Source organism: Nematostella vectensis, chromosome 8 (genome assembly GCF_932526225.1).
Source record: "Nematostella vectensis chromosome 8, jaNemVect1.1, whole genome shotgun sequence".
Lineage (NCBI taxonomy): Eukaryota > Metazoa > Cnidaria > Anthozoa > Actiniaria > Edwardsiidae > Nematostella > Nematostella vectensis.
Window position 1 is genome coordinate 12,995,465 of NC_064041.1, and position 25,800 is coordinate 13,021,264.

The 25,800-nt window shown below is 40.7% G+C and overlaps 3 protein-coding genes across 5 annotated transcripts; 2 read left to right on the forward strand and 1 right to left on the reverse strand.

The window, feature by feature from the left end:
- Positions 1-144: 144 nt before the first annotated feature.
- On the forward strand, positions 145-10,759 carry LOC116620257 (allene oxide synthase). 3 transcript variants are annotated; one of them, XM_048731188.1, is made up of 12 exons: positions 145-308; positions 2,617-2,745; positions 3,552-3,756; positions 4,165-4,306; positions 4,440-4,595; positions 4,799-4,976; positions 6,051-6,097; positions 7,610-7,760; positions 8,062-8,148; positions 8,869-8,963; positions 9,070-9,130; positions 9,655-10,759. In XM_048731188.1, exons 2-12 carry the CDS (start codon positions 2,644-2,646, stop codon positions 9,748-9,750), a joined length of 1,320 nt encoding a protein of 439 aa, XP_048587145.1. In that variant the 5' UTR covers positions 145-308; positions 2,617-2,643; the 3' UTR covers positions 9,751-10,759. The 3 variants fall into 3 exon arrangements, with proteins under 3 accessions (XP_048587145.1, XP_048587144.1, XP_048587146.1); XM_048731187.1 differs by having other exon boundaries at positions 146-631; XM_048731189.1 differs by lacking the exon at positions 145-308 and adding an exon at positions 1,154-1,274.
- Positions 10,760-11,406: 647 nt separating this feature from the next.
- LOC5516221 (glycosaminoglycan xylosylkinase) lies at positions 11,407-17,476 on the reverse strand. Its single transcript, XM_032385991.2, has 8 exons — positions 16,774-17,476; positions 16,434-16,520; positions 15,489-15,598; positions 14,719-14,887; positions 14,142-14,251; positions 13,882-13,963; positions 13,486-13,545; positions 11,407-12,736 (listed from the first exon to the last, which is right to left on the reverse strand). Exons 1-8 carry the CDS (start codon positions 17,331-17,333, stop codon positions 12,511-12,513), a joined length of 1,404 nt encoding a protein of 467 aa, XP_032241882.2. The 5' UTR covers positions 17,334-17,476; the 3' UTR covers positions 11,407-12,510.
- Positions 17,477-17,552: 76 nt separating this feature from the next.
- Positions 17,553-24,216, forward strand: LOC5516270 (mediator of RNA polymerase II transcription subunit 27). Its single transcript, XM_001636309.3, has 8 exons — positions 17,553-17,788; positions 17,969-18,122; positions 18,500-18,612; positions 18,686-18,764; positions 21,127-21,231; positions 22,519-22,560; positions 22,644-22,721; positions 23,158-24,216. Exons 1-8 carry the CDS (start codon positions 17,592-17,594, stop codon positions 23,311-23,313), a joined length of 924 nt encoding a protein of 307 aa, XP_001636359.2. The 5' UTR covers positions 17,553-17,591; the 3' UTR covers positions 23,314-24,216.
- Positions 24,217-25,800: the final 1,584 nt, after the last annotated feature.

The following is a 25,800-nucleotide window of genomic DNA, read 5'->3' on the forward strand; positions in this document are numbered from 1 at the left end:
ACGTGTTCGACACAACCGTCGCACAATTATCTGTTGTTTAAACACAAAAAGAAGAATTTTGCATTTACGCCTTTTCATAAAACAATGCATGACAACAATGATAGATTCCTGCAATCCATAGCATTGTGCACTTTAATGAAATATTAGCTGTGGGTTCCATAACTGCGCGGCTGGAGCCCTGCTGAATTGTTTTTACAGGTTATGTTAATGTCCTCTCGTGTCATACGACTAGTTAAAGCTCAGTCGACCGTGAGATAACGTTGAGGTCCGGAACAAGCACAGAAAACGTCGGATTAACAAGAGTCACGGTAAAGCTACTAGCGAATTCACTTAAAACGTAATACGAGGTCACACTAACCTGAAGCCACTCAACTTCCAGACTTTTCAGTGAAATTGTTTAAAAAACTTTTGGGTCCGCTGGTTTAAGAACTTCAAGGATAAAGCCGGCGGGATTTGGAGGCAGCTAATAACCAAAGCTGCGCAGATATTTCGTGGGAACGATTCTCCTATTAATTTCAGAATGGCAAAAGCCTTTAAGAATCGTTCCCCGGTGGTAACGCCGGTATCTGATGTAGCACAAGTTCCCGGGAGCGACAAGCAGCGATTGTTTCACCTTGTTCGGCTTGTAATGGTATGTTTAGTTTGACTGTTTATAAATAAGGGTTTCTCTAAAGTTTATTCCTTTTCACTACAATGATATTATACTGTAGCTACAAGAGTCTCCTTCTGGTTTTTGGTCATTGTGAGTAGATTAGTTGATTGCACCCTTACTTTTGAATTCACTAATTTAATTTAGATTTAAAGTATATTATGATAGTCCATGGAGTCAACAACCAAGGGTTACTCAGTCAACCATCGCTATCATAAACACATGATAACCCAAGACAGAGCTCACAGCCCTCTATTAGCTTTGATTAACAAGGGCAGTATGAATTTTTTCGCCTCTTTTATTATCCAGCTTATGGTAATTTGAATATACAACATTGTCAACAAAGTAAATATTATTCGACCCTCTCTCTTACGTACTTACGCAATGCTGCTTGCCGTCATTATTTTTTAAGCCTGTCTAACTTCTCCATTAGTAAGTGCTGACTTAATTCTAAGTTTCTGTGTATTTCAAATTTAAGCCTTCAGAATTTAAGTGTCTTTTTATGGATCCCCGCAGAAACCATTTCAAGCGGAACCGGGAAAAGACTACGTCCTTAGTGGAAACAACATTTGAAAAATAACAGTTTACTGTATTTATGGATTTTTACCGGAAATGAAATATCTAGGTAATTACACTGGTAAAAAAGATGAATTATGTTTTAATGATTGCTTAAATTAACGTTCTGTCCCATAGTGTTGCTAAGCAACAATGACAACTAATATAAATGTCGGAAAATATTAATTTAAATAGTAGTTTTGAAGTCGCACTTATTGAATTATACTTCGTGGCTAATAAAAACTATATAGCTATTGTTTTCAAACTACACGGACAATTAATGTTTATGGTCTTTGGGCTTTTCGTTAATCTCTGAAAATAATGGAATTCGCTCATGTTATTGTTTCTAATGACTCGAAAATATTATTAAATACCACACCGTATATAACAGATTCATCTCACCGTCTCTGTGAGCTCAAGAGGTTGAATCTTGGATAACCCATCATTCTGTCGTAAATGCTTTCGAGACAACGCAGACTATTCGTGGACGGCTTTCCCCCTGCCCCCCGTTTCCTAGCTCACCCTTCCTTTTATTTGAGCATACAATACACGGTGAGGTATTTTAATTGGGCGGGTGGAAGGGGCTTTTGCAGTTCTGGGCTCTTTCAGAGCTGTCTTTGTCACCTGAGTAACTCTGGACAAATGAACTTGAATGCTGAATACGAGGCTTTAAAACATATGATTCAAAGGTAAAAAGGGCTTATCTAGGATTTTATACAGGAATTTTCGCAACAGCAACAGAGTTGTCAATTTATCCTTATAAAAAAAGCAAAAAAACGAAGCACCCTATTTGAGTTACTCCTTTTACTTATTTTTAACGTAACAGAAAGATATCGCTACGATGGGGACAATGAAGATTAAATTGGGAAATCTATAATTGTTTATTATTATATTTTATTTTATTTGCCATTAAAAATGGCAGGGACACCGCGACAGCTTTAGGCAAATTACTGCCTCTCTAAAACAGAAGAGCTGAGGGTGCATATACTATATAAACTTTACACAGACAGCCTCCGTCATGTACTAGTACTACAAGTATAAGCTTACATTAACGCTATACCCGTTATGTTAATGCACCTTTGGTTATGCTCCCAAAAGTACGCTGAACATGGACTCTGCCTTCTGCAGTGCTTCTCCAACGTCACTCTATTGAAATATATAAGATTTCTGAGACGAGACCGGCGCCATCTGATCCACAAGGGATATAAAGTCCCAAATGTTGAGAGCCAGATTGTTATCTAAATAAATCCTTGATTTATTAATTAATTAATTAATTAATTATTGAATAGGGGGATTGGCGTACAGGATACTTGCAGTATGACTCTCTTGTAATTTTGACTTCTACCGATATAAGTAGTAAATAGGGGTACGTTTGAAACTCTTTTTGTCTCACTTGTTCTCCCTCATTCCAGCTCGGCCAGGGGTATTTCCGCAAGCGGATGGAGAAGTGCCGAAGTCCGGTGTTCCGAGTCAATATGGGCGTGAAAGGTGTCGCTATCTGTGATCGCAAGGCCATAGATGCCATGTTTGATGTAAAAGTGGTATGTACGAGATGTGCTTATTGTGTTGCCTTTACATAATTCGTGTAAAAGTCCCTTCACCTCAGAGTGGAAGAGCTTCAGATGGATATACCAACTCAGCGACATAGCACCGTCCAATTATAGGGAACACTCCATTGTCTTAACGAAAATAACCGGTTGAAAATCACTAGCTTGATGGACGGAAATGATTGGCCCTTGGTTTCTTTTATGAAAAATATCTATATTCAAAGTAACGGCTATAAACTTCGCTCGGAAAAGAAAATGCTTGAACTTATGGTCAAATGCCTGAGTCATCTTGAAACCATTCTCTTCCCCAGAGCATCCGCCATTTCTTGTTTGTCGTTTGTCGGTAGTTCCTCACTAATCATGACCGAGGGGCTCTGGGAACGAGAATGTCTAGTAACCAGACTCCTCAAAGGCCAACAACGACTTCGTGGTTTCACTGCTACGGGTGCACGTTGAATTGCACTCTCTCTTATTCACTCGGAGAACTGTATGACTTGTAATTTAGAACCTCCAAATATTTTAAAATCAGAGAGAAGTGAAATACCGTAAATGATCTAACGAACGCCCCCTTAAGCTAACAAGTTTGTAATGAACGCCCCTATCTAACAAGCGCCCCTTACCCTCCCTCCCAGCTTAAAACAAACGACAAGGAATTTCGGTAGTAAAATATTAAATTAATCTGCACTAATAAACGCTTCCTATCTATTGAACTACCCTCCCCCCTTACCCCTCGCACCATCGAAATTTAATAAACGCCCAGGGCGTTTATTAGATCATTTACAATACTCTATTTTTGTTAGATTCGCAAGGAGCCAGCGTTTGGCCGACTCAACTACAATCTTATACTCCTGGATAACTACGTACCGTCCATCTTTACAAACGATACACCGCACGAGAGACAGAAAGCGTTCCTTATGAAAATCTGCCAGACGGCACAGGAAGCCCAAATACTACCCACAACCCAACGCGTGGTGACCCAATACCTGGAAAGATGGGGGAAAGCAGGTACGTATGGGGGTAGGGTGAGGATGATTGTTGTAAGCACAGGAAGCCCAAATACTACCCACAAGCATACGGGAATACCTGGAAAGATGGGGGGAAACAGGTACGTATAGGGGTAGGGTGGGGATGATTGTTGTAAGCACAGGAAGCTCAGATATTTCTCCGAACCCAAAGGTTGGTGACGCAATATCTGGAACGATGGGGATAAGCAGGTACGTATGGGGGTAGGGTGAGGATGTTTGTTACAAGCACCAGAATACCTGAAAAGACGAACACTGGTACGTAAAGGGGAATAAGGTGAGGCACAGATGTTACCCAAAACAATACAATGGTGACTCCTTGCCTACTGCGCGCAATTTTTTTCGCGCTGTGTTATGCGTGAAAGGTTTAACGTTACATACTCTTCATCAGACGCGAATCTGAAGCAAGATTGGGAGAATGACGTCCGTGCAATGCTAAGTGACATATTCACGGAGGCATTCCTTGGTGTCAGTGTGAACCCGACCTTGATGTATAATATGGTCAAAGGATCTTGGGCGAAGCCAGGCTCGAAGTAAGTGGTGGTGAAGGTGGTGAATGTGGTTGTCCACTTGATAAGGGTCCTTAACACGAGACCTGGCTCCTGAATCCGCCCCTGGTTATCACTCAAGATATAGATCCATGTGAAACCTTTTCTTTTTTATTAGACTGTTCAAAAAAGCAGATGATGCCGCTAGACTCCTCCGAGAGTTCCTCAGAGAAGCACTCCAGAAATCCACCAAGTTACAATCGCTGTTGTCTACTGCCGTGGACGCTGGTGTCACCGAGGAACAAGCCCTAGCTGACATTCTTTTTATGCTCAAGTATGTACACAAATAACACACAAAATACCACACAACACAACCGCCATATTAATAATTACCCAGAAGACTCTTTGGGGCAAGGGTGGTCTTGATGGTGCCGATAGAAATATATAAATGGATGATTTGTGCGACTCAGGATCATCCGGCAATGTTAGTAATGTAGCCTAATTGGCCTCAATAATCATGTTATTCTGTTCATTTAGTTTTAACGCGTATGGCGGTGTCAGTGGAGCTTTGATAGGCTGTCTCGCAAGGCTGACCGTGACAGACCCGAAATACAAGGACGCCATGCGACATGAAGTGATCAGCGCGGTCGACGAAGATGGCGTGACACACGAATCACTTAACAAGATGAACAGGCTACACTGGTTTGTTCTCGAGGTAATACAGCTGCCAATTTTATGGATAAATATAAAGGCTTACATACTGGGAAGTGAGTTTGGGGTATCATTATTATTATTATTATTATTATTATTATTATTATTATTATTATTATTATTATTATTATTATTATTATTATTATTATTATTATTATTATTATTATGAAAGGTGAAATCACGTGACTTTTTGACTGGCGAACTCACCCCAAAATAAACACAAAAATGACTGCGGCCGTCATGACTAATAGCGATGAAAAATCTTTCAATAAAACTTAGCCCTGAAATATACCTTTCTGGGTGATTCGTAAGCTTCGAGTTATGCCTTTTTGTTAGGGTTATTTTGCCGCCAAAATCTGAGGCGCGCGCAAGCTGGCCACCCAAAATGTCACGTGAGTGCAAGGGCATGACGGTAAAACATGACTTAACTCTTCAAATAAGCTCATTTCACATCTTATAATTTGAAAATTTCGTTAAGTACTTAGTGAGTAATAACAAACAAACATCAAATGCGACTTTTTTTAAATTGATCCGACTTTTTGTAAAGTGTCATTGAAATTTGAGCTTTTTGTCCCTGAGCTCATACATAGAGCAAGGATGATCAAGTAAAAAATATCTTAAAAAAGCAAAAATCTGGGTATGTGCATTTCGGCCTCACGTTATTTGTGTTCCAAAAAGCAGTCGGGAATACAAGGAACCCATGGCCATTGTAAGAAATTGTGTCTTCCTTCTCTCGAATTGCAAATTTTCCAGGTTTTTCCGTCATGTACTTTCACTCTTAAGGACGGAATATTAGAAATGGGATAGGGTAAAAAACAAAAAATCCATACACGGTAAACAATCTGTAAAGAAAAAAAAAGAAAAATAATAATAATAATGCATGCAGCCCAACCAGGGAGAGAAAATATAATCAACAATGTACATGATTCAGACCAGAGAAAAATCATGTAGGACGAAAACCTCCCCAAACTTCATCACTATTTAAATTGTCCTTCCCCAAGCTGCAGTGATTCACCCTACAGCCCCTCACACAAAGTTCAGTACTCTTTGCTTACTGATTTCATTGTCTTGTTTTTAGAATTTACGTATGTGTCCTCCTGTTCCTCTATTCTTTGGTCGAGCCCGGTGAGTTCCTATTTTGATATGCGTGCTACATGCACTGAAACTCGGATAACTCTAACTCGCATATTTCGAACTCGGTTAACTCGAACTCGGTTAACTCGAACTCGGATAATTGAACTAGGATAATTGAACTTGGATAACTAGACCTGGGATAACTCAAATTCGGATAACTCGAGCTCAGATAAATTGAAATCAGATAACTCGAACTCAGATAAATTAAACTCAAATATCTCGAACTCAGATAACTCGAACTCAGATAACTCGAACTCGGATAACTCGAACTCGTATAACTTGAACTCGGATAACTTGAACTCAGATAAATTGAAATCAGATAACTCAAATTCAGATAACTCGAATTCGGATAACTCGAACTCAGATAAATTGAACTCAGATAATTCGAACTCGGATAACTCGAACTCAGATAACTCGAACTCAGATAACTAGAACAACTCGAACTTGGATAACTCGACCTCGGATAACTCAAATTCGGATAACTCGAGCTCAGATAAATTGAAATCAGATAACTCGAACTCAGATAAATTAAACTCAAATATCTCGAACTCAGATAACTCGGACTCAGATAACTCGAACTCGGATAACTCGAACTCGGATAACTTGAACTCGGATAACTTGAACTCAGATAAATTGAAATCAGATAACTCGAATTCAGATAACTCGAATTCGGATAACTCGAATTCGGATAACTCGAAATCAGATAACTCGAACTCAGAAAAATTGAACTCGAATAACTCGGACTCGAATAACTCGAACTCAGATAACTCGAACTCGGATAACTCGAATTCGGATAACTCGAACTCAGATAAATTGAAATTAGTTAACTCGAACTCGGATAACTCAAACTCAGATAAATTGAAATTAGTTAACTCGAACTCAGATAACTCGAACTCGGATAACTCGAACTCGGATAACTCGAACTCGGATAACTCGAACTCGGATAACTCGAATTCGGATAACTCGAACTCAAATAAATTGAAATGAGTTAACTTGAACTCAGATAACTCGAACTCAGATAAATTGAACTCAGATAACTCGAACTCAGATAACTCGAATTCGGATAACTCGAACTCAGATAAATTAAAATCAGATAACTCGAACTCAGATAAACTGAACCCGGATAACTCGAACTCTGATAACTCGAACTCAGATAACTCAAACTCGGATAACTCGAACTCTGATAACTCGAACTCAGATAAATTGATATCGGATAACTCAAACTCGGATAATTCGAACTCGGATAACCTGAACTCTGATAACTCGAATTCGGATAACTCAAACTCAGATAAATTGAAATTAGTTAACTCGAACTCAGATAAATTGAACTCAGATAATTCGAACTCGGATAACTCTAACTCAGATAACTCGAATTCGGATAACTCGAACTCAGATAAATTGAATTCGGATAACTCGAACTCGGATAACTCGAATCCCTTAAAACCAATGGTATTGATAGAGTAGTACAGCGCTTGGTAACGCTGTGATCTTATCTTTGGCTAGAAATGACTTCATCCTTCACTCGTCAAGAGGGAGCTTCGATATCAAGGCGGACGAGTTGCTCGTAGGAAACGTTTACGAAATCCAAAGGGACCCCAATGTCTTTGTGAACCCTGAAGTGTTCATGCCATCACGATTCGAGGACGGCGTGCAGGTGGGTTAGTAAAGGAAGAAGCAGAGAGGGGGGAGAAGGATGGAGAGAGGAAGAAGTAAGTGGGAGAAGTAAGGGGGAGTGACAAGTAGGGCGGAGGGTTTTGAGAGGAAAAAAAAGAAGGGGAAGGAGGCCTGATAAGGGGCGATAAAGAAAGAAGAAGAAAAAAAGGCAATACGGATTTGCAAAGGGTGGTTAGAAAGGGATGACAATGGAAATAAGTGTATGTAGTGTTAAGATGGATATTGAGTTCAGAAGAAAATAGTTTATATAGAAGGTCTATTGACAGCATTTCATTTTTTAGAGGAATAAATTGCTGGAGTACATGCTGCCTGGGAATGGTCCCATAAAGGAATCACCAACAGCAAGCAACCACCAGTGTCCAGGCCTTGTAAGTCACTTGCCAAACAGGCCGTCTTGTTTTACTTTTTAATCAATCAGTAAGAGCGGATTACACGTGGTACCCAGTGTATTATTGTACATGGTGGTCAGTGTATTATTGCACATGGTGGTCAGTGTGTGGTTGCACATGGTGGTCAGTGTGACATGGTGGCCAGTGTATGATTGCGAATGGTGGTCAGTGTGTGGTTTTACATGTTGGTCAGTGTGTGATTACACATGGTGGTCAGTATGTGTTTGTACATGATGGTCAGTGTGTGGTTGTACATGTTGGTCAGTGTGTGATTGCACATGTTGGTCAGTGTGTGATTGCACATGTTGGTCAGTGTGTGATTGCACATGTTGGTCAGTGTGTGATTGCACATGGTGGTCAGTGTATGATTGCACATGGTGGTCAGTGTGTGATTGTACATGATGGTCAGTGTGTGATTGCACATGGTGGTCAGTGTATGATTGCACATGTTGGTCAGTGTATGATTGCACATGGTGGTCAGTGTATGATTGCACATGGCGGTCAGTGTGTGGTTGCACATGGTGGTCAGTGTATGATTGCACATGGTGGTCAGTGTGTGGTTGCACATAGTGGCCAGTGTATGATTGCACATGGTGGTCAGTGTTTGATTGTACATGGTGGTCAGTGTGTGGTTGTACATGGTGGTCAGTGTATGATGGCAGTATTTCACATGACTGCTTTTTCACTCATATCTTCTAGGATATCACCTTCACTGTCTTAAAGACAGCACTTATGTATGTCGTGACCTGTTGTGACTTCTCGCTAACACGGATTCCAATCTGGACGGGTAAAAAGTAAGGTCTAACAGCCTGGACATTTTTGTAATCTTAATCATTATCTAAACTAAACAAAAGTTTGTTATTGCTACAATTAAGAAAGCTGTTTAATATTTCTTGCTAGGTTACGACGAATAGGAAGCCCGGATAATATTGTACAGCTGCTAAGTTTTAAATATTCACCGGTAAGTTTTAAATATTCACCGGTGTGCTCATAAATTTCACCTTCGAAGTTGAATTTCGTTTGACTGTGTGAAAGTGTTAAGTAACTAGAAACGGATATAATCATTTTGTCAGTACTGGCGACTGCAAGCAAAAAACAAATAATACAGCCACTTTAGCCCCCTATTTGGAAAAGAAGGCATTTTATAATAAAACAATGGGTCAGGTTTTTCCATTCGTTTATTATATCTACATTTCTTTTCCACTTTTTCCCTAGCCCTATATTTCCCCCAACCCCTATTTTCTGTTTGAGGTAATTTTGCGGCTGGAGATATTTCGTGTTAGATGTCAAGAGTCGCTCACGAAAAAAGTTTAAATTTCTTCTGAACTCATAGTGACTGCAAAAATCAAATCTTAACGAAAATAGTCTTTGTTGCTCCTTCAGCCTCTAAAAATGGAGGGTGGGTTTTTAGGAAGTCTTCAAGGGTTTATTTTCTTTAGTGGCTAAAATGTTTTTAATATATATTGTTTTTGTTTTTAATTTTAGAGGCGTCCGTTAGTGCATAGGAATAGTTTACAAATCGATGATCTAGAAGAGAAGCATAACTATCTAGAAAATTCCAGCACATTCCAGAAACATTAAGTGGATGAACAATGGGGGGACTATGCAAGGACAGAAGTCACAGTATATACTCAATGTTTGAAGGAAGCGTCACGATATCGCACAAATCACATACCACAACTTGTCATGTTCACGACATAAAAGAATCACATAACAATATGGTGTCATCACATTACGCCGGGCTGTGAATAGTCACAACATACCTTGTCGCGTCACTACGTCGTAGTCACGCCAATTCTTGTCACGATCAAGTAAAAATACGTCACGTAACGATGTTGTTCGAGTTACACTTAGCCTCGCGCTACTCCACAGTCACATTACGGTCACGACATGAAACCATAACGTAACTATACAGTACGTTCACGCTCTTCGCGTCACGACTTCATACGTGATGTAACGATATGGTTCGGTCACTCCCACCACAACCTTGTCACGACACAACACGTAACGGTGCCATCACACTATGCCACAGAAACATCAACTTTTGCCACGTTAACGACACGACACGTAACGATGCCATCACACTATGCCACATACACACACCTTGTCACGTTCACGACATAAAACGATTGCGAAAATACATTGTATAGTCACACTACGCCAAAGTCACACAACAACAGTGTTACGTCACGACACTAAACGTTAACGACACATCACGTGACGAGATGCTTACACTACGCCACAGTTACATGACGCAACGATGGTACGGCGTCCACGCCTCGCAACGCCAAAATCCCAACAGCATGAAAATAGCTACAGCAGAATAAGGCAAGCAATACAACAATATGAGATCATAGCCCGACATATGGTACAAAGCAAGAAACCGAGATAACAAATGTGATCTCCAGTTATATAGAATAATGTAAATATATGTAATATGAATAAGTGAATATAAAATATATTAGTTCTAGAAATGTGAACAGGCATAGAGAAAATGAGCAATGAAATATACATATTCCTTATATTTCTTTGGAAGTCAATGTTATCCAGTCACTTGTAAAGATGAAGCAAAGATATTCGCATACTACTCGTCACTTGTATTGAAATACACACGTCTTACAAATGTATACTAGGTGTTGTACGCAGTGCTCGTCATGTACACACTTAACGATGTGCGCAGTATTCGTACACTTCATACACTAGAGGATTTGCGTTATTTAAAAAGGCTCCCTAATGCCGCGTTTTCCAAAGCGTGGTAGCTATATGATTATAATTGCAAAATCGAGCTCGGGGGTGGGAGGGGTTTTCTCTTTTATAGCGGAACCTCTTGTTTAAGGAACAGGCGCGTACCTAGGGTGGTGCTGGGGAGGGGGGGGGGGGTTGAATAGGGGAACGCAGGGTGCCAAATGACTGCCGAGTCACTTTAAAGGACCCTTCCCGCAATGCACTGTTGTTTCTCTCTTTCAACAACCAGAGTTTATGTTTTTGTAATACCGCTGACATCGAAAGTGACGCATCGTAGTTAGGCTTAGTTCTCCCCATCCCCGGGGACCCAGGGCGTCTCGGAGATCGGGGACAAAGGTAGCGCGCGAGAAAGAAAGAGCACCTTTCTCGCGCGCTCCCTGTGTGCCCGAACTCCGCGACGCCCGTGGTCCCCGAGGATGAGTTCTCCCCGCTCGGTCATTCGTTGCATATTCGTTTGGTGAAACAAGGTGTAGACAGCATAAGGCAAGGCCATTTTCGAGGTTCAGTTGGACTGATATTTTATTGTAAAGGACAATAAAATTACACATAATATTAAAATACTTTAATAATTTGACTTTTATATGAATTATATCTTAATTTTAGAAATATAATAATTTGATTTTATAATTGTCGTCAATTGCGCTTCTTCCAGAAGAAACGTTCTATACATGCAAATCCGTTGCACTTGTTAATTCTGAGCCATAGAATAGACCACATACCGAAAATAAACGTTTAAGGGCAGAGCATCAGATAGACGCACCCTCCATCCAAGGCGTAAGATATTAAATAAGCGGCTTCTTCAAATAAGCCCCCCCCCCAAACCCTCACCCTTACACACAAAATGGGCAAATGATCGAACACAAGGCTTTTTACCAACCACAAGTTACTGTTACAATTTTTTTATAATCAAAAACCGAAAGACGCGTACCAAATTATTTATTGGAATTTCTCTTGGTTAAGTTTTTACTGATAGATAATCTAGCTTGAATTTCTATTAGTCTTATGCTTGGAAAGAAAGATAAAGATATAACAGTTTGGTTGTCATATGAACCTGAAGTCTGTTTGAATTTGTAATAGGCACCCCGCTTCGAGTTAACCCCTCCTTTAGGACGTAAAATTAAATAAGCCCCACCCCCGAAAACTTGCCGCTAAAACGAGCATTTTCTTGATTACGGAAACTGCAACTCCCAGGGCCCGGTTCCTCGAAAGCAGGTTAGCACTTATCCACGGATAAATATGGTTATCAAGACATTTGATTGGATAACAACCTTATTTATCTCTGGGTTGGCGTTAACCTGCTTTCCAGGAACCCGACCCAGGAGTTCTTACCCGAGTTTCTGATTGGGTTTCCTGTGGTGGTCGGGTTGGCTCTCCCCAGCACCTCACGGCCAGCCATAGGAATCCACAAGAAAAACGCAAAAGTAAAGCACAGCTTCGCACCATCCAATCACAGGACTCCGATAAAACTCTGCTCCTTCGTTATTTGCATGTGACTTATCCTACAATCCAACTTGATCAACTTCCTTTTTTTTTCTTTGCCACATGAAGCTGTATCCACGACGACGTACGGTGCGCCTCGCATTGCAGTGAACTGTCCTATAACCCATCCTTCTTGATAACTTTTCTCCGGCCGTTTCTCTCGATACACCTCGTTACTATATCCATAACAATCGACAGTCGCCGCGTCACCGCCTTGAAGTGAGGCTCGGTTAGAACTGGGGCTAGCGCATCTGAGCTTGTCGCCTCTTTGAGGAGTTCGCCTACAGGTTTTACTTTGTTGTTAGCGATTTCTTTCAGGCGCTTGTATGTTGAATCTCGAAGCCTAAAGAAAAACGTACTGTTAGAAAAACAGTATTCAAAGGTGGTAGAAAATGCCAAGAAAGAGGACATACAGTATACACCTATTCCAAATGAGGTTGCCCTTGAGAATCCATGTGTCGTAACCCGCGGTGGTTCATGGGTAGCGTATAAATGGTAAGTGACTGATCGCAAAGGACACTGGTTTTAAGGCATGCGATACTCGAAAACCAACAGTGTTTCAGGCGTTTTCGGACGTGATTTTTTTTTTTGCTGGGACGTGAAAATTTTCACGCGTTGCAATTTTTTGCGTTTTTGCTACGATTTGCAATATTCTGCGAACTTTTGTCAACAATTTCCAAATTCTAAACCGCTTCCTGCCTAAATTCAAACAGAATAACATTTAGGAATTTTGATTGTACATCACCTTAGAGAGGTAGCGCAATTGGAAATAATTTCACTACTGGCCAATGAAAACGCTTCAAGTCAGAAGGCGATTTAGCTATTGGAAATCATAGGCGAGAATTTGCAAAATTTTTAACAGCTTACTTTTGTAATCTGCAATGCAATTACAGCGCGAAAGTACGAAAATAAAATATACCGCAGCAAATTACACGTGTACAGTATGGGCAGAGCGACAGATGATTAATCACAATAAATGACGATGTCGATAGAGTGAGAGCCGTTCTAAAGTAATAGACCAAGATTATATCTACATTGCTAGGCACCTACGGTAACCATGGCAACATGCGCCCGCATGTTGCAATTACTTACTGACAACACTGATAAAGGGGTGCTGCAATCGATAACTCGTCGTGATCAGGATTTCCGAAGCTGAAAAAAAAACACGAATGAAGTATGAGAGAGGCTAATTCAATTTTATTCTTAGCGGGAGGTGTCGGATTCTGCATTCTGATTGGTTCTAATAGCGTGCTCGGGCAGTATTTTCCTTATTTTTGCGTGCAAAAAATAACAATTTGGATCAAGAATTTCAGTGTTACTGTATCAACAAAGTTCACTTTCTAGACATGAAATATTGCACTTGAGTGAATGAACGAAGTTAACTATTGAATGGCATACTGTATGAACCATCCTTCACTCATCGATTATTTCGTACTTAATCATTATAAGACTGACACAGACCCCTGCACAAACTTATTGGTCACTAACCTCTTCGCGTTGTCAAGGTGAACAAGCATGCCTTCGTCATCTCCTTTCTTAAATGTCTCGTAGTGGTGTCTGTCTGCATTACCTAATAAGGGCATAATCAGTTAATGAGAACATGATAATCACACTATCACCCCACATGATTTGAAGGTCCGTCCTGATGAAGGAAAATTGGGTACCACTGCAAGCTAGGACGAAAATGGGCCGTTTTAGAGGTAAACGAACCCCCCCCTCAAAATCCTGGCTATGAGCCTGTAACCTACCTATAAGAAAGTCAAAGACGGCAGTGTCAATAATGTCCAGTAGGCGTGGCCCCTGGTCATAGGGTGACTGCTGTATGACCTTTTTACAATGGTTGTTATCGAGCTCCCACCTGGCAAAGATTAAAGAAAACATAAACCCAGGGTTAACAATATAGTAAAATAATCTTTAAACAAAAAGGTGTTTTAATAGGAATCAAATTGGCCTCTCACCTCTGTCCCCAGGTGAGGCATGTGAAGTATGTTTCTGTTTTCAGAAACTTGTTTATTGGCTTAATATAAATCAAGGGTAGTAGGTATTGTAGAATGATAACTAAAGGGTGGAAGTTATTTTATTTTATTAGTTAAAATAAAGCATAAATCAACATATATATTTTTTTTAAATAAGTAGCTGGCACTCAGTGGAAAATACATAGCTGGTGGTTCCACTGGCTGCCGGGGCCTAATAAAACTCCTGTATATAAGCTTGTGTTCCTCAATTTCAAATAGGCATTCTTAATACTTAATATACTTAATATAATTCTTAATATATCATAATATGCTTAAGAATTGACTATAAAATTCACAATCGCTGACTTACGATGCCTTTCTATTGTTGTACGTCCTTTGCCAAGGGTGTCTCCACTTTCTCAGAGCCCACCCTTGAGGTAGCCATATTGTCATAGACCCCTCCATGGATGTCTTGTTAGCACAGGCAGCCTCCTCTTTGTTGCAGTAGTAACAAACACCATAGAAACAAGTGTTACCACCTAGAGGTCAGGAGCATCGAAAAGATGGTGCTTAGAAACTTAAAAAAGTAACAGGTAAAGCTGCGTAACTTGAGATACTGTACTTACATGGAGGGTCAGAAAGAGCCTAAAAATTGATTCCCAAAAACCACCAAGAACAAAAACTTTACCCCAATCTCCCCCCAAACTTTTTTAGGTGTATCTGACTTTAAGTCAGTTAAGCTAAGGCTTAATCTCTAGAAAAATTCAGGAATAATCTTATCATTCAGCAATATTTGAGAGTGGCTGGCTTAAAGCTGAAAACGGCCAAGGAATGTCCCTGATCTCAACCTCAAACCATTTCAACACTTTTCTTGAGTTTCAAGCTCATGACGGTGAGATTACACATGAGAAATGCATATTATTCTTTTATTTAAGGTTTATACAGAAGAGTACTAATAATTATGATACCACTTTGGACCTCTTACATGTTTGTATGCTTGTATGAGGGGATTTTGATTAAGGGTTATGCAGGGATATCCTAACCTACTGATAAATGCATTCTCTGTATAAGCACTGTTGGGGATGGAGAGAGGTTAACAGTCCCATTACCACCAGTACATAATCTAATAAAAGTAGTTACCTTTTTTAAAGAATGTACGCAACAGATTCCTCTCGGCAATAGGTTTAATTTCATCCTGTAGATCCACCACTCTACCTGCTACTGGGGGAGCTCTGTTGAAGCCAAGGACCCTAAGAATAAACAACAAAAGTTGAGAAATTGGCTCCAAAAGGAAACAAAAAAAGTACCAAAGAATTATGTCCTGGGGAGCCTTGGAGGCACAGTTGGCAGAGTGTCGATAGTGAAGGTATTTTTTTCTGTTTTCTCTTTCTCAACAAAAGCCAACAATTTCTATTTAAGTGGTGTTCTGCGGTGTGACATGGGTCGTACGTCAGTTGCCTGAGCTGCCTTCTATGCTCTTGTTATTCTGTATATCAGGGGGGGGGGGTGAATAGGGGTATGTAAATCCGCCGATCCGCAACATTTCCGGGGCAAATCCGTGGATCCGCAGATATTTTTAGATCCGCATGGTTTGACAGATAAACAATAGCATTGATTGAAATTCATTTAAAATCCGAAATTGGACCGTCAAAGCAGTCAAAATCCGAAATCCGTGCCCAAATTGTCAACAGATCCGTGATCCGCCGTATCTCCAAAATCCGCCAATCCCCTAAAATAATCATCTATAGATCCATAATCCGTAAACATTTCGGGGCCGAATCCTTGGATCTGCGAACCTATTCACCCCCCCCCCATCAGCTGGGAGGGTGATTAGCTGGGTTTTGAATGACCATACACCTCCAGCAACACATCTGCTTGAACATCCACAAGAAACATAAGCAGATCTAGAGGTGGGCCGAGCTGGCAGTGCCCTGAAACATATTCTCAGAAATTTGGCTAAGAAAAATAAAGGAATATGAAAACCAGTGGAAAACAATGAAACACATCCCTCTTTCTAAAATTCTTGTTTCGCCCCAAACTTCTCCCAAAACTCCAGGATCTGGAAAGAAGCACAAGCACGCTTACCTATCAAGATGAAATGCTGCTATCTCCCCATTATGTCTGTCATAACCATCATATGGCTTTCCCTTTATAACATGCTCTCTGGAGTACCTAAAATGTAAAAATAAATCTACAGTAAATCCATCAGGGCTAAAAAAATTACACTTTTACCCCCCCACCCACCCCCCCCCCCATGCATGATACATCAGGGCTGTATCAGGAGGTGGGCGTGGTTGTGCCTCCCCAATTTTTTCTCTATGTTTCTGTATTGTGCCCCCCCCCCCCCTTAGTCTTACATGGCCTGCTATACTTTTACCTCTGAAAATGCTAAAATCTAGAGACAATTTGCAGGCAAAGAACATACCTTCCTGGTTTGAAAACTACTTTCTGGTTTCCCTCCAATAACAAAGTGGCTTTCAACTGTGTTCCTTTATAACCTACACCAGCAGCAACTATTGGCTTGTATGAAAGGGCATCCAAGATTAAATTGACTTCTTGTTTACCGCTTGGTGTTAGATGTCGAGATGTAACCATGTCTTTCCATAGCTGCCACGGATCATCTCCCTCTATGTCATTATCATCATCATCATCATTATCATTATTATTTTTACTGTCGATATTTTCTGATCTAGCCTCCACCTGTTTTAAATTATTGTGCTTTTCTTGTGTCTCTAACTTTTTTTCGACCAAATCTTGGCCTAAATCCCTTCTGTGATTGCTCCTCAAACGTTTTCTCACTGGTAGTCCATTGTGGTTGTGGTCTATGCTGTTAAAGTCTAAGTGATCTGAAGACTTTAGGAGTTTGATTTTTCTTTCCTGTGCCTCTAACGTTCGTTCTGCCATCTCAGCTTTTCTCAGCCAAAGAAACGGTACCAAAAGAACGATAACACACGCCAGAAAAATCAGTCGATCTTTCAGCTTCATCTTTATGGAGAATTTCGTAGGCAATATGTCATGAAAATCCTACTGGATTCCACCATACCAAAAGGTCAAAAAACAACATTCTTTCTTGGTCCAGTGTTATGGAAAATCTCCGCCAGGCGTCACTGAAAATACGTGGCACATGTAACTATGCATAATTTACCGAAGCCCGAGCTCAAACCGAAAATTTCCATCTACTACCCGAGCATTAGGCGGAGCTCTACACAGGGCACCCATCCTGCAAGATATTTAGTTTTCAAGATGGCGGACAAGAAAGCTTTGATTGAACAATGTCTCGGCGCGACTAAAGGACTTCGCTCTTCTATTTCTCATGTTTTTGAAGGGTTAGTCGAGCAGCCTGCGGATAATAAATCCTCAGAATCTGCCGAGGCTGCTAAAACTTCAGAGTTTGTAGAGCGACTAAAGAAGAACTTGGTTGATGTTCAAACATCGTACGGGTAAGACTGATGGCTTTGAGAGGTTTCCTTTGAGAACTAAAGCTTACTTGATAACTTAAATGCATTAAACCTTTGTTTCTCGAGCTAAATTTTGTCTTCAATATTTGATTGGAATATTTACTTCTTAGTAGCGCTAATTGTGTGATGTTATGGTGTAAGTATAACTGTTTTTTTTATCAGGGCACTTGAGAAATCTGCAGCTCTTGTAAGCCAAGTTATTAAAAGTGATAATAGCATAGCCCTTGGAAATGCAGGACTTCTCACACTGGATCCAATTGAAGACAAGAATCGTTTCTATGGACAACTCCTTGACGCTTACAACTGGCATGAAAAGGTCAGATAACAATAAAAATAATAACCCTATTTTTTATTATCCCATTATTTATTGTCATTACGTGTTGTAATCAGGTGCATATACCCAGGATATGCTCAGGGGAGTGTGCATTAATAGGTATCTTGTGGGAAAAAGGATAGTATTTGACAATCCTTCAATAAGAAATGACCCACTTTAGCCAAGGGGAAGCAAGGGGAGGGGGGGGGGGGCAGGTTGGGGGGCTGATTGCAGCCTGACGGCTTAAATGCTTATTTATCTGATACACAAAGCACTGCAAGCTACAAGACATGGATTCTCTGAGTGCAACCATACTTAAAATACCTAGATGTATACTGTTTGAAGAGATGCAAGAGCGGCAACGGTTTTCTCACTTCTAGCTCAACACTGAGGCTAAACAGGCTGCAGCATCTCTTAAGCGCCAACACCCTTATGCCGTCAGACGTACTGATGATGGACCAATTAAAAGACCCAGACCTCCTCTCACCCCAAAGTAAGAGAAACTCTACATAAAAACAGTGGATTCCAGGTGGCTTTTTGTGCCTTTCTCAAATTGCTTTTCTTAGTATTCTAGAGGCACTGAAAGCAAAGCATATCAATCTTAGAGTATCTGGTTATAGAATTTGTGGCTCAACAGCACTTGAGGTAAGCAAAAATATATTCTGCCTTGTTTCTTGGTGAAATGAAAGAAAACAGATTTTTAATATTCCCCAAGCTTGCAGACATTGACATACTGTACGGCTACACACACAATGTTGGTACCCAAACCGTGTAACATGTGTATTGAAGCGCACTTTGGACCGGGTTTGAAGCGGGTACCCGGTCCGAGCAAGGTTCTCGTATTCCAACCAAAGTACCGTGCACGGTTGGTTTTATTTGAATAGCCCGGTGCGTGCAAACTTCTTACAATAGTTTTTTACGATTTTGATCGTGAAACGCGCATTTACTCACTGTCAAAACGGTTGTGGGAGTTTTAGATTAATTATAGATGATTACAATTATCTTGCAAAAGCCAAGAGCCTCGAACTTGTTACTGACTCAAGAGTATCGAACTGCTGACTCTTTATTTAGCGCAACAACTGTCTATACAACAGTAGGTTAATTGGCTTTTGACATCTTCCATTACAGTGAGCTTGTGAAGACGCACAAAACGAAAATGCTTCCGAAAGAACTTCCTATGTTATTATTTAAAAACCGTTTCATCGGCTAAACTTTAGAATACCGGGATATACGAAATTTGCATGTTCATTGTATTTACTGGCTCGTTCTATAGAAATCGAGGTGTAAAGTCCTGATGTTACGTATATCAATCACCAAAAGGGCTCATTCAAGTGCATGGTATTTGATAGCGAAGGAAGCGCTCACATACCAAAGGTGTGCAATAAAACTTTGCCGGCTTTTAGAGAGATAACATAATGCAGCCCGAAATGTTTTTTTAATTATTATTTGACAATAAGCTGTCAAAAAGCGTGTTAAAAGTGAGAAATCCAGGATAAATTAGCATGCTTATATAAGCTAAAAAAGGAAATTAAAACTACGTTCTCAGAGTCCAGAAAAGCTGAAACACGTTCCAGCGATACTGATACTTGAATTTACATTCAACCTTACAGTTTCTGTACTATAAACGAAAAGTATATTATCCATTGGAAGATTAGTACCACACGTCGTATGCTACTTTCAACTGCTATCCCCGTGCCGTAATACGGATTGTTCTTTATTCCTACGGATCAGTCGCTTGAGCGTGTTAGTTAGTGCGCTTAGGTTATTCGAAACTAAGTTTGACCGGGTTAGATGCGGTATCAGACCGGGTATAAATATTATCGAAGCGTTCAACTTCCCCCGGTCTCTTATGCGCTTGAACACGGATGCGGGTAGACTAGGGCTTAATGCGTGTTACTTTGTGCGCTTACATCATTTGAAACTGAGTTCGACCGGGTAAGATTCGGTGTCATAGCCATGCTGTTTATGAGATCTCAGAATAAGGGGGACAGAGCGTTCTCTCCCGAAAATGTTGCACATTATGTACACAAATTGTTGCTTTAAGAACGAAATGTAAGCGAATTTGGAAATATCATCTCATGTTGAATCCCTGGACGTTAACAAGTTTTAATATAGACGATATTGACATCCAAACTTTGAGTGCTTTCGTGGGGGGACAGGTGGTCGTTACGCATTTATCGTTCAATTGCTCCCTTATCGATCATCCTACATCAATGGGTAACACAGCAATGGAAAGAGCAACTAATGTTGATTGATTTTAGAAACATGTAAGATTCTCGATGGAGCGAAGCGAGAAAAAAATTATCGCACTGGTTTGTTTCGACACTTTGCAAATGTTAACTAAATTTTTGCGTCATTATCACAATTAGGCCGACAAAATGCGATTTCTTACTCTTGCTTTGAATATGTTTAAGCTCAAATCTTTTTCCTTGTAAACATTAAACATTATAACACCCTTGGAGCTAATTATTTCATAGTGAAGAGCAAGATTCGGCAAAATATACATTAATTTATTAGAGTAGGGTCACTACTCCGCCGTTGAGTATCAACATCGTGCACATAGCCGTCCACATTACAGAGACAATCAAGTTTCATTCAAGAAAAAATACAAGTGTACCACAAGGCTATGTGCACGGAAATGCTACCCAATTGACAACCAGTAAATTGTTCGTTTCTGAAGAAAAATAACTGATCGCCTTGACAACGAACTGAACGCCTTGACAACGAGAACTCAATGTTAAGAGCAATGAAGTCAGTGTCAAAATGCAAAGCATGATGTCATACAAAATGCCTAGCCAAACGCAACTCGAAAAAGGAAATGCAAAACGCAACGGGCATGTTTATGTAACGTAATTGGGTAGCAACTCTGTGTACATGGCCACAAGATTACATTTTTAACCTAATTATGTAAATATACAGTCTCCCTGAGTGATATTAGATGCAAACAGTTTTCTAAAAGTTTAAAATTTTGGTCAGTGATTTTGTGTTGTTTGTTTTTCTGCAACAGGTAACTGTCCCTAAAACTTTTAAGGCTATTATTATGCTGAAAGGTGTTGGAATTGACCAAGTGAAAATAAGAGGGCTGTATGAGTGCTCCCTCATGGAGAAGAAGGTAGTTACTAATTATAACCTTATTTTTATTATTACCAATGTGTGTCTGAGGCAGGGGGTGCGGGAGTCGTGTTTGCACCCCCACAAAGACAGAAAGTCCATCGTGTTTCACCCCAACAAAGACAGAAAGTCCATCGTGTTTGCACCCCCACAAAGACAGAAAGTCCATCGTGTTTGCACCCCCACAAAGACAGAAAGTCCATCGTGTTTGCACCCCCACAAAGACAGAAAGTCCATCGTGTTTGCACCCCCACAAAGACAGAAAGTCCATCGTGTTTGCACCCCCACAAAGACAGAAAGTCCATCGTGTTTGCACCCCAACAAAGACAGAAAGTCCATCGTGTTTGCACCCCCACAAAGACAGAAAGTCCATCGTGTTTGCACCCCAACAAAGACAGAAAGTCCATCGTGTTTGCACCCCCACAAAGACAGAAAGTCCATCGTGTTTGCACCCCCACAGAGACAGAAAGTCCATCGTGTTTGCACCCCCACAAAGACAGAAAGTCCATCGTGTTTGCACCCCCACAAAGACAGAAAGTCCATCGTGTTTGCACCCCAACAAAGACAGAAAGTCCATCGTGTTTGCACCCCCACAAAGACAGAAAGTCCATCGTGTTTGCACCCCAACAAAGACAGAAAGTCCATCGTGTTTGCACCCCCACAAAGACAGAAAGTCCATCGTGTTTGCACCCCCACAGAGACAGAAAGTCCATCGTGTTTGCACCCCCACAAAGACAGAAAGTCCATTTCCTGTTTGTAATAGACATGCCATTTGTAGACTAAGCTAATTAGATAAAAAGGCATCCTAGATCACTCTGGTATGTCATACTGTACATCTATAAGTCAAACTTTTTCGTAATTAAATCTGAAAAAAATAAACATCTTGTGGAGATACTGCAATGGCATGATAAAATTATTTTTTGTTCTTCCAGTGTTGGTCAGATTTTATCAGAAAATTCACTTCACTATTATTTGATTTGAGGACAATAAAATTATTTGATTTGAGGACAATAAAATGCTCTACTTATTGAATATGTGAAAACAGCAAACACCAGACAAGGTGTATTATTTTATCAAATATCTTTGTTAATTCAGGGCATCCCAATTTTCTAGACTTTTTTCCCCTCATTTTATTTTCATGAATTTTTGAGAATCACGAAATTCACAAAATTGAAGTGACACAAAAATAAAGTGCAATTAGGCAGTTACTGATATTTGGTATGGTATATCACTTCAGAAATAAATTTCAGATTAAACTAATCTCTAATGTTTATTATACTTTGTCTAGGATGATATTTGGAGCCCATCCAAGCATATTGTTTTCCAGAAGGTTTGTTGAATTTTGAATCACTCCTCCTTTTACTGTACAGTATGTGCAGAAGCATTTAAGTATGGTAACACTTTTGGCTTCAGCTTACAGATTATGCAAACGGCGCAGCTTTACACTACTACAACTCCGCTGAGCCATTCACTCAAATCCTTTGTCTAATGGTAGGTTTAGTTAGCCAGGCCCGTACCCAGGGGGGGGGGGGGTGCAGGGGGTGCGAACGCACCCCCTCAAAACGACCGAAGGTCCACTTTAGGTTCTCAATAGACGGGCTAGTTGTAGACAAAACTACAAAGCATCAGCTAGATCACTCTAGTATGTAGGCAATCCGACAATAAACGTCCTGTGGAGATACTGCAAAGGCATAAAAAAATCCCTCTTTGTTCTATCGGGGATGGTTGGATTTTATCAAGGAATTCCCCCCCCCCCCCCCCGGAAAAATGAGGTCCACATTTTCAGATTCCGCAACCCCCCCCCCCCCCCAAGAAAAATCCTGGGTACGGGCCTGTTAGCCATTATTGTTCCCTTATTCTTTATCAAGGATTTGAAGTTGTGTTTATGTTTGAGCAACAAATTTGTCATGATTTTTATTTTTTTTAGAAATGGCTTGATAGCTTTCATGGGATGTTTTCACGGAAATGCACCAAGTGCAACCAGCATCTTAAAGAAGAGAGTGAAAACGCTCTTCTTCCTCCGTGTTGGAGGACTATGGACGCACTCCTACCCTACCATTACTCTTGTAAGCCTCAGAGTTAACATTTGCAGTGGTATCTTCACTGTATTGTGCTAGCGCCTCTATCTCTCTTGAGAGGAAAGCCCTGTGTACTGCCTAATGTTGGCACTGTGTTTGCATGGGCTGAAAGACGAAGTGTATATGTGGAACAGTAGTGCCTTAGTAAGAAGGATGTGAAGCGAAGAAATGGTTCACAGGATGCATACTTATTACTGTCGAATCCGTTGTATCGCGACCCGCATTTTCAAAACACGATTTGTTTCAGTTTTCTGATCCATTAGTAAAACCATTCTGAGCCCATCAGAATCTCGCTTTGTGCACTGTCCTGGCTTCCCTGTGGACGAAAACCAGACAGTGTCATGACAGAAAGCCAGGCAACTGCACTAGGCGAGAGATGGCAAGAATCTGATTGACTTAGGATAATTTGACTGGCGGAACAGAAAATCCCAAAAGACAAAAACAAAATCGATGTTTTGCAAATGCAGCGTCGCGATACGACGGATTCGACAGTAACCAATCCACACCCAAAACTAAGGCAACATCCACCAATGGAACCACTCTCATCTATTAGTAAAGTTATCAACACATACAAAAATTCAAGCTGCCTTTCAACTGCCTTTCTTGCAATGGCAGGTTGCAATTTTTCAAACACTTTGGCTCTCATTAAACTTTGTGCAGCATGTAATATCTTGTAAATAAGCTAAGGGTCAGATCCGGAAAGAGGAAAAAAAAATGGGGATTTTATTTAAGCGTTTATTTTCTATCATTGATGGAGTTGTACCTCCCTTGTCTAGACCTGTCACTAATGTTAGTGGTATTGTCTTGGTTTCCAGCAGATCCGCCACACACACACTAACACTACAACACAAATGTATTGTATTATAGTGTGTGAATAAATAAATCATAACGATCATGTCATAAAAATGGCAAAAAATATATGACTAAAGAGCTGTGCAGTGTTATCATCCAGTGCTATTTCCCACAAAAACTACTGGGAGGGGGGGGGGGGTACACTTGGGTCCTACAGCGCCCCAATGACTTATGAAAGCACATAGCCATACCAGGCCTCAAATTATTGGGGGGTGGGGGAATATATATTAAGAAAACAATGGGGAGGCACAGCCAAGCCCCTACTGGTCATTTTATATAATTTTTGAAAATGTTAGGGGGGGGGGGGGTCACGTGGCCCCAGTACCCCACCCCCTGCTACGTCCCTGAGGCAGTAATCATTCGGTCTGCTGAGCTAACTTTTCCTGTTATCCCCGCTTCTTTTGCAAATATAATCAACATTCTGCAGTGTTTGTATGCTTGGTCGACCACGGGATGCTGGTGAATGTTTGATGCCTTTTTTTTCAACAACATCCGCCAGCAACTGCACATGGTAATAAAAAAAAACCTACTAGTATTGCTAATTCTAGCCAACATGCTGTGGGGGTTTGCTCTATATAAAGATTCTCGTGAATTGAAAGAATATTTTGATGATGTTTGGGATGGGGCTATTCGGGCCCGCCTTCAAGTACGGCCCCGTGCATTACAATACTGTGACCCAGAGGGGAGGGGGGCACCCATAAAAACAGGTGTGGATATTTTGTAGGCAATATCGATTTTGAATTTTGACCCTGATGGATATCACTTTGGGTGTGGTCAACAGCAATACACCAGACACACAGATGTTTTAGTTACTTGAGTATTCAACTCAAAGAGACAACAAAGAGTTTGGGTTTGATCGAGGCAATTTTGAAGTGTATTAGCGCTCAGTTGGCTCCTCGTTTTCTCTAAAATAAGTTTTGAGCGTGAGCGTGAGAGGGATGGCAGTTGGTAGATTGTTAGCCGTATCCAGGATTTGCTGAGGGGGGGGGGGGGGGAGGGCGCAGTCATAAGAATCATTTGGAAAAATAATAGAATTTGAAGATTCCTTTATAAGGAATGACCCAATTTTGGCCGCCAAGGGGGGGGGGGGGGCACCATGGCACCGCCTGTGTACGCGCCTGTAAAAGATAGTAGCTCCCCCCCAGTTTATATCTTCAAATGTGCTGAGAGCGTATATCCCAGCAAATCGGCAAATCCTGGTTATGCAACCTGCAATATGACCAGAAACGAAAAGCCTTGTAAACAGCCATATAATTGCATACCTGTCAACTCTCCCGCATTAGGCGGGAGTCTAAAGATTTTGGACCCCTTCTCCCGCTCTCTCGCGTTGAGCACCAAATCTCCCTCTTTTTAGCGACTTTTATCGCTTCCGAATAATTATTCCATAGAAAATCGTCATTTTGCCTATTTTCTATTAAAATATTTGAAGCAACAACTCCCTTGCGTAGCGCAATTTATCTAACACCCTCGTGAGATCTATGGATTTGTTCGCCAGAGCTTTCTGTGCGGCAAACGCCTGCAAGGTTAAACCCACCCCCCAAAAATGAATATACCCCACCCTCCCCCCCCAAAAAAACTAACAAGTGATAATAAAGTAAAAAAGAGAAGAAAAAAAGGCGAGGCGATTGGACGAGGATCAA

Excerpts from the sequence above, each read along its gene's own strand:
- LOC5516221 (XM_032385991.2), bottom strand. The coding sequence starts at position 17,333 with ATGAAGCTGAAAGATCGACTGATTTTTCTGGCGTGTGTTATCGTTCTT. Across the intron at positions 14,888-15,488 it reads GCGTACATTCTTTAAAAAAG|GTGGTAACACTTGTTTCTAT; the intron begins GTAACTACTTTT and ends CCTGACCTCTAG. Across the intron at positions 13,964-14,141 it reads CGTCTTTGACTTTCTTATAG|GTAATGCAGACAGACACCAC; the intron begins GTAGGTTACAGG and ends TGCCCTTATTAG.
- LOC116620257 (XM_048731187.1), top strand. The coding sequence starts at position 521 with ATGGCAAAAGCCTTTAAGAATCGTTCCCCGGTGGTAACGCCGGTATCT. Across the intron at positions 632-2,616 it reads ACCTTGTTCGGCTTGTAATG|CTCGGCCAGGGGTATTTCCG; the intron begins GTATGTTTAGTT and ends CCCTCATTCCAG. Across the intron at positions 8,964-9,069 it reads CCAATCTGGACGGGTAAAAA|GTTACGACGAATAGGAAGCC; the intron begins GTAAGGTCTAAC and ends ATTTCTTGCTAG.
- LOC5516270 (XM_001636309.3), top strand. The coding sequence starts at position 17,592 with ATGGCGGACAAGAAAGCTTTGATTGAACAATGTCTCGGCGCGACTAAA. Across the intron at positions 17,789-17,968 it reads GATGTTCAAACATCGTACGG|GGCACTTGAGAAATCTGCAG; the intron begins GTAAGACTGATG and ends TTTTTTTATCAG. Across the intron at positions 18,613-18,685 it reads AGACCTCCTCTCACCCCAAA|TATTCTAGAGGCACTGAAAG; the intron begins GTAAGAGAAACT and ends TGCTTTTCTTAG.